Source organism: Mus caroli, chromosome X, assembly GCF_900094665.2.
Source record: "Mus caroli chromosome X, CAROLI_EIJ_v1.1, whole genome shotgun sequence".
Classification (NCBI taxonomy): Eukaryota; Metazoa; Chordata; class Mammalia; order Rodentia; family Muridae; genus Mus; species Mus caroli.
Window position 1 is genome coordinate 60,329,535 of NC_034589.1, and position 8,863 is coordinate 60,338,397.

General features: G+C 40.3%; 1 protein-coding gene across 1 annotated transcript; it reads left to right on the forward strand.

Moving 5' to 3' along the window:
• Positions 1–5,393: 5,393 nt before the first annotated feature.
• LOC110287221 (EKC/KEOPS complex subunit LAGE3-like) lies at positions 5,394–6,717 on the forward strand. Its single transcript, XM_021153878.1, has 3 exons — positions 5,394–5,827; positions 6,150–6,278; positions 6,445–6,717. Exons 1-3 carry the CDS (start codon positions 5,436–5,438, stop codon positions 6,581–6,583), a joined length of 660 nt encoding a protein of 219 aa, XP_021009537.1. The 5' UTR covers positions 5,394–5,435; the 3' UTR covers positions 6,584–6,717.
• Positions 6,718–8,863: the final 2,146 nt, after the last annotated feature.

The following is an 8,863-nucleotide window of genomic DNA, read 5'->3' on the forward strand; positions in this document are numbered from 1 at the left end:
TGGACACTTTGCCCCTTCTTAGAATTGGGAACAAAACATCCATGGAAGGAGTTACAGAGACAAAGTTTGGAGCTGAGACGAAAGGATGGACCATCTAGAGTCTGCCATATCTAGGGATTCATCCCATAATCAGCTTCCAAACGCTGACACCATTGCATACACTAGGTAGATTTTGCTGAAAGTACCTAGATATAGCTGTCTCTTTTGAGACTATGCAGGGTCCTAGCAAACACAGAACTGGATGCTCACAGTCAGCTATTGGGTGGATCACAGGGCCCCCAATGTAGAGCTAGAGAAAGCACCCATGGAGCTAAATGGATCTGCCGTCCTATAGGTGGAACAACAATATGAACTAACCAGTATCCTACAGAGCTCGTGTCTCTAGCTGCATATGAATCAGAAGATGGCCTAGTTGGCCATTAGTTGAAAGAGAGGCCCATTGGTGGTGCGAACTTTATATGCCTCAGTACAGGGGAATGCCAGGGCCAAGAATTGGGAGTGCGTTGGTGGTGGAGTGTGTGTGGGGGGGTATGTGGGAGACTTTTGGGATAGCATTGGAAATGTACATGAAATAAATACCCAATTAAACAAAAGTTTTTTATCCCAGAGAATTAAAATAGCTCAGCAGGTAAAGGTGCCTATCTGCAACCATGATGATCTGAGTTGAATTTCTATATCCATGTCATATACAAAAATATTACTGAAAGCTGTTGTATAAAAAAATATTATTTAAAGTTGTCCTCTGGCCACAATCCATGGTTCGTGGTATAGATGTGTGTTCCTACACACATAAGCAAATAAACAACAACAGCAACAACAACAAAACAAACAGTGGTTAAATAAGTACATATTGGATCAATGATGCTTTCTCCTGCAGAAGGTGAGAGGGAATATAGAGACCCACAGCCAGACTTTTTAAAGAGAGTGAGAAACTTGGAACCCTCATCCCTAAATTGGATATCATCATCAAATCCCTGTCTTCAGTGTTCAGATAATTAGACAATGAGGAGACAGAAAGATTATGAGAGCTATATGGGAGGAGGACAACAACAAAACAAGGCTCTATGAGTCTGTATGATCAAAGATCATATGGAGTCATAGAGAAAGACACAGCGTGTACATGAGCTACAGCAAAGCCACTGTGTGTGTGTGTGTGTGTGTGTGTGTGTATAAAATGAATTTCTACTTTAGTGGTTTTGTAGGACTTCTACTTGTGCAAGCAAATGGATCTCTGATTCTTGTGTGCTCTCTTGGGTTTATTTTTTTTTTCAGTCTGTAGATTTGTCTTGGCCATCTTCAATGTGTTTTTTTTTTTAATCTTAGTATATTATATTTTGTTATATTTTTATATAATGAGTGAATGAAGGATTGATTGTTTGCTTGGTTGTTGAAAACTAAGCCACTAGGTTAAATGTTATCAACTGAACTGTCATATTTGCTGGGAGGAAGAAAAGTCAGTACTCTACAATTTAATGACACTGGATATATCAACCACTCCAATGTCGGCCTCTTTTTCAGTAGATAATTAACATATAATAGAATATACATATTTGTGTGTGTGTGCATGCATGAGCATGCAAATACATGTGACTGAGTCAGTGTGAGTGTGTGTGTGTGTCTGTTTGGATAGTTTGGTGTTTGTTTTGGGGGTTTTGTTTTGTTTTTGTTTGTATTGTTTGTTCATTTTGTTTTCTTTGGTTGGTTTTCTATGTAGTTTTCTTGGTTTGGGTTTTTCTGTTGGTATATTGGGTTTTTTCTTTGGAAAAAAACAGGTTAGGGAGTAATGAGGAAAGTATCTAGAATGACTTGTGTGAGGTAAGGCATATGATCAAAATATATTTAAATTTAAAATTTGTTTTAAATAATTAGAAATATAATGAGGAAAATATGTAATAAAAATATTAAAAATAATAAAAAAAGAAATATAACAAATAGGCTCACTGAGTCCTCTAAGGCACTCCCAACTGCTCTAAGTCATATGCTGTTCCCTAGAACTCCATTGTCCTGATAACTCCACACTTACCTTCCCCCTGCTTACAGCACCAGTAACTGGCATATTAGATCACTTCCTTCCACATATCCCCCTGCCCTCCTTTTCCTCTGGGGCAAAACCTGCTGCTCTGAGCATCACAGTGTCCTCCTGGAGTACCATTGTCCAGCACAAGGCTACTTACCAGAGGCCTGCTTAAACAGGAGCTTCCAGGTTAGGCTGGGCTTCCCCAAACCTGCTACATAAGGAATATCTAGGGACAACCTGATGGCTAATGTAGAGCATAAGAACTCAGTCAATAAAAGCTAGTGCAATATGGCAGCTTCAGAGTACAGCAAACCTACTACATTAAACCTTGGATATTCTATCAAAATCAAGCACAAGAAAATGACAGGGATGGGGACTATGGGGCAAGTAGAATCATGACACTAGACAGAAAAAATAGTAAGGTTGAACAGATTAAGCAACTTCATAAATTCTCATAGTTGAGAGTGGTAGGCTACCAACATGCTTCCTATACTGGTGCATGAGACCACAGGACCCCACTAAGAGGATCATGGCAACTGGTCACTGTAGCATAGAGCCCAGATTTCTTCATGCCAATAAGGTATCTAGATGTGCCCTGAGCATTAGCCAATAAGCTTCCCTTCCTGGATATTCCTTCTTGCAAAAGCTATTTAATTTCTGGCCCATCCTGAGTAAGTCTTATGAATGATTTGCACCCTGAATAAACAGCTTGGATAAGCAAGGACTGTCTCTCATCCAGAACCATTGTCGGGGAAGCCTTTGCCAATACTAGGCTGTACCACCTAACTCTCCCACAGAAGGTCCAACTGTGATCATGACACTCACCAAGAGCTAAGCTGGATTTCTCGTTGCCCTGAGCTCATCTCTGGCCCACCCTTACTTCTGAACTCTATGTGGTTACCAGTGATGTCTGAGTGCCCAGGACAATGAGAACCATCCTCCTTTCCAGTTGATGCCATTTCTCACCTGGAGCAACACCTCCTGAGGCTCCTATCATAGGCTGTGTTTCACATCCCTTGAATGGCAGCCTGTCTGCAGTACATAAGCTGGAACCCCATGACAGCAAGGAAGGAACATAGCCTAGCAGCAGTGGGCCTGCATTTCTTTTCCCTGAGCAGCACTCCCAGCATTCCAGTGTTGAGGAGGAATGCATACCCACAGGGGACATCATTTGGGATATTAAATAATTAATTAGCTAATTAATTAGTAAAAAATAGTAATGAACCAAAAAAGGAGAAAATGACTTTAAATTCAATTTTATAAAGATGATAGAGACCTTTAAACAGGAAATGAATAAATCATTTAAAGAAATATAGGAAAATACAATCAAACAGACAGGAGGCTTTTAAAGAGTAAACAAATAAATCCCTTAAATAAATAGAGGAAAATACAACTAAATAGGTAAAGAAAATGAATAAAATTGTTCAGGACCTGAAAATGAAAGTAGAAGCAATGAAAATAAACATAAACCAAGGGAATGAAAAACCAAGATGAAAAACCAAGTAAAGAGTACAGGAACTACAGACACAAAAATCACCATCAGAATACAGGAGATGGAAGAGAGAATCTCAGGCATTGAAAATATGATACAAGAAATTGCAATATTAGTCAAAGAAAATGCTAAAGCTAAAAAGTTTCAAACACAATACAACCAGGAAATCTTGGATGTGATGAAAAGTCCCAATGTAAGAATAAGAGGAGCAGAACGGAAACAGTCACAGCTCCAAAGACCAGAAAATATTTCAACAAAATCATAAAAGAAAATTTCCTCAACCTAAAGGAAGGGATGACTATAAATATATAAGAAGCTTACAGAACAGTAATTAGATTGGACAAGAAAACCAAATCCTCCCACCACATAATAATCAAAATGTTAAATGTACAGAACAATGAAAGTATATTAAATGCTGTGAGAGAAAAAGGCCAAGTAATCTGAGATTCCAGATACTGGAAGGGGATGCACTAAGCAACAGAATAAGCAAAGTAGTAGGGAATATAGAGACTTGTGTCTACCTCCTATAGCCAGGAAGGACTTCCAAGGAAGAAAGGGGGACATAAAATTCCCACAGAATCTTCAACCTAAACTTTGTCCTGCCTATAAGATGTGCAAACATAAAGATGGATCAGAAATTGAGAGAACTGTCAACCAATGACTGTCCCAATTTGACACTCACCCCATGTGAGATAGTCAACCACTGACACTGTTAGTGATCCTCTGCTCTGCTTGCAGCCAGGAACCTAGCATAAGTGTCTTCTGAAAGGATCCATTCCACAGAGGAAGAAAATAGATGCAGAAACCCACAGTCAAACACCAGGCAGAATGCTGGAAATCTTTTCGAAGGGTGGGGGATAGAAGTGAGCAAGTCTGAGTAATCAAGGACATCACAAGAAACTCTACAGAGTCAACTAACCTAGGCCCATGGAGACTCATAGAGACTATCCTACCAACCAAAGTGCATGTAGGGGCTGGACCTAGACCCCATACATATTTGTAGCAGATGCGCAGCTTGGTCTTCATATAGGTTCCACAACAATTGGAGCAGGGGCCATTTCTTATTCTGTTGCCTAGTGTATCCCCTTCCAATATCTGGACTACTTGTTTGGGCCTCACAGGGATAGAATGTGCTTAGTCCTGCTAGGAATATGTCTCAGGGTGAGGTGGTACCCAATGTGAGAGAAGCAGAAGGAATAAGTGGAGAGATTTGTGGGGAGGGACTAGAAAGATAAGAAGGAGGGGGCTGAAATCAGGATATAAAATGAATAAAAAATAATTTATTGAAAAACAAAAAAATATAATAAATAAGTATCTTGATCACTTTTACTATTAATATTTATTGTAGAATAAATAGGATTTGCTTCTACATATTCCCTGGAACAAAAAGCACTGATTTATATACAAGGAAAACGTGGACTACATTAGCATTAGCATATCAGAATATGATCTGAATACTAGTCTATAGAAACCCTGGAGAAAAAGTCCAATTGAACTACATGCTGTTGCTTCATTGTTTCAAGAAAGACATAAACAGACTTCCTTTAATCTTCTCAAAGAGATAAAGAGCGAATCTCCCCCTGTGTTGCTTTCTGCTTAATAATACTATGATCCCAATATCTAATATTTTATAATCTAGAAAACACGGTGTTCTATAATCACTTCATTTGTATCAAAGAGTGGTAAAGGATCTTTACTTGGGTGGGCATGCTCTCTGAAGAGATTTCAATTCTCATGAAATTCTTCTAATCTGATATCTTTTCTCTCGCGATATCCTCTTACTCTCGCGAGATCCTGTTTTCAGGGGCACTGTGACCCTCACAATGGGGCCCTTTGTATGAAAGGGCGGAGCTCCCACTCACTTAGCAACAGGTGAGTGGGTGGTAGTATTATAGGGGAACTCTGAGTGGATAAGCCCACTTAAACATGCAGGATCCTAGTGGGGACAAAGTTTGTAGAGCAGGTGGTGAAGAAGAAGGGGAGGATGGACAGCACACATCCAGAGTCCATGGTACTGAAGCAGGCCCACATCATACTGAAGCAAGCTCACATCGTACTGAAGGAAGCTCGCATCTTACTGAAACAAGCTCAAGTCCTTCTGAAGCAGAGAATGGCCATGATAACTCTCCACATGTGAATCGTGCACAAGATGTTGGTAGCCAGGCTGTTCCCCAAGGTAGTCTCAATTCAAGGGGCCCTGTAGAGGCAAGAGTGGTGGTCGAAGAGGCAGCCATAGCTCCTCAGGGTGAGCAGGCACCAATTATTCCGGGACCTAGTGGAGATGCTGCAACAACAACTGGAAGTCGACTCTTGGAATTGTATCTTTTCTGAGGAGCACATTAGCAGGGGTACAGCAACATAGTAAGAACATAACTCCAAGAATGCTTTGAGAGGGGACTTATTGTGGGGAGGTTTATGGCTTACTAGTGAAGAGACAGGGAGCCAATCCTGAGGCAGAATACAGAGGCAGAATAAGGAACTAAGTATATCTGTGAAAGCTGTAGGGTGTGGAACACCAGAACCACTGAGGAAATAGCTGTAAGTTTCTTTAGGTGCTAGTTGCGGGGATGCTAAAGCAAACCTCAAACCCAATGCACAAAAAAATTCAATAGTGAAAACCTTAACTATAACTCCCTTCAGTTCCGTAACAGTGCCGTTCCGGACTGCTGTGGAGGCAAACATTGCATGCAGAACCCTGGCCTCAAATATCCAGCAGCAGCAAATGATGGTTCAGCAGGAGTTCACTGTGAATGACACTATTCTCACTGTGTCAGTTCTCCAAGAGTTTGGAGTGAGGGTGGTCTTTGGCTGGGAGGCAATGTGTATTCTAGATGCTGTAATGGAGACTCAGGTTGACTAGAAGTAAGCAGAAGATGTAGTATGAGGTCCAGATTCATCATCTTTCATGTGATGTTATCTCTTTTTCTACTATTAGTAGGTGGACCACTGAAGATCCTGTTCTCTTCCGAACATCCATCAATGCCTTTCTTGACCAACTTTCCCTTGTGGTGAGGACCATCCCACGTCCAGTGTTTATGGCTGTCTTCAAACAAGGAAGAGGAAGAAATAATTAACTCTAGTATGTTACCACCCACAACACAAGAAACTGTCCCTTTGCCTCCATATTCACTGTTTTGATTCTATCACACTGTTTTTATCAGTCAGTGTTACTGGAGGAGTGAATATTGAAAATCAGATAATGAAAACAGCATTGAGTTACTGTTTTTATTTTGAATTATGGCAGAAATCTCCAGGTTTTTCAATTGTGTCCTTTGGTTTGAGGGGTAGCTTCTGAGTTTCTGATTTCTTATCCTCCAAGGAAATTAGGAATTAGGACAGAGAAGAAATGAATATTTTATTTTTTACTAAGATTGTAAAGTATGTGTACTTGCATGCATGTATATGTGCTTGCATGAGTGAATTTGTGTGTGTTTGTGTGTGTGTGTGCAAGAGAAATGTCACCAACCTGGAGTTCAGAGGATGACTTTTGTGAGTCTTCCATCCACCATGTGTGTTCTTACTAGCTAATTCAAGTCATCAGACTTGGAAGTCCTTTCAACAGAGGAGCCAATTTCACAGCCCATTTTTGAATAAATTGTTTGAGTTAAAAAATACTATAAAACGCACCACAACCCATTCAGTTCTAGATATCATTTTTTGTTTATTAGATATTCTCTTTATATACATTTCAAATGCTATCCCGAACATTACCTATACCCTCCCTCCGCCCTGATCCCCTACCCACCCACTCCCACTTCTTAGCCCTGGCATTCCCCAGTATTGGGGCATATAAAGTTTGCAATACCAAGGGGCCTCTCTTCCCAGTGATGGCTGCCTAGGCCATCTTCTGCTACATATGTAGCTAGAGATACCATCTCTGGGAGTACTGGTTAGTTCATATTGTTGTTTCACCTATAGGATTATAGACCCCTTCAGCTCCTTGGGTGCTTTCTCTAGCTTCTCCACTGGGGGGCCATGTGTTCCATCTTATAAATGATTGTGAGCATCCATTTCTGTATTTGCCAGGCACTGGCATAGCCTCATAGGAGACAGCTATAACAGGATCCCTTCAGCAAAATTTTTCTGGCATTGTGCAACAGTGTCTGGGTTTGGTGGCTAATTATGGGATGGATCCCCAGGTAGGGAGTCTCTGGATAGTCCAAGCTTTCCTCGTAGCTCCAGAATTTGTCTCTGTAACTACTTATATGGGAATTTTGTTCCCTATTCTAAGGAGGAATTATGTATCTACCCATTGGTCTTCCCTCTTACTGATTTTCTTATGTTTTGCTAATTGTATCTTGGGTGTTCTGAGTTTCTGGGCTATTATCCACTTATTAGTGAGTGCATATCTAATGACTTCTTTTGTGATTGGGTTACCTCACTNAGAATGATATCCTCCAGGTACCTTCATTTGTCCAAGAATTTCATAAATTCATTGTTTTTAATTTCTGAGTAGTACTTCATTGTGTAAATGTACCACATTTTCTGCAACCATTCTTCTCTTGAGGGACATCTGGGTTCTTTCCAGCTTCTGGATATTATAAATAAGACTGCTATGAACATAGTGGAGCAGGTGTTCTTATTACCAGTTGGAACTTTTTCTGGGTATATGCCCAGGAGAGGTATTGATGGATCTCCCAGTAGTATTATATCCAATTTTCTAAGGACCCTATAGAATGACTTCCAGAGTGGTTGTAAAAGCTTGCAATCCCACCAGCAGTGGAGAAGTGTTCTTTCTCCACATCCTCGCCAGCATCTGCTGTCAACTGAATTTTTGATCTTAGCCATTCTGACTGGTGTGAGGTGGAATTTCAGGGTCGTTTTGATTTGCATTTCCCTGATGATTAAGGATGTTGAACATTTTTTTCAGGTGCTTCTCAGCCATTCAATATTCCTCACGTGAGAATTCTTTGTTTAGCTCTGTGCCCCATTATTTAATGGGGTTATTTGAATTTCTGGAGTCCAGCTTCTTGAGCTCTTTGTATATATTGGATATTAGTCCCCTATCAGATTTAGGATTGGTAAAAATCCTTTCCCAATCTGTTGGTGGCCCTTTTGTCTTATTGACAGTGTCTTTTGCCGTACAGAAACTTTGCAATTTTATGAGGTCCCATTTGTAAATTTTTGATCGTACCATGCAAGTCATTGCTGTTCTGTTTAGGAATTTTTCCCCTGTGCCCACATATTCGAGGGTTTTCCCTACTTTCTCCTCTATTATTTTTGGTGTCTCTGGTCTTATGTAGAGGTCTTTGATCCACTTAAATTTGAGCTATGAACAAGGAGATAAGAATGGATCAATTCACATTCTTCTACATGATAACCGCCAGTTGTGCCAGCGCCATTTGTTGAAAAGT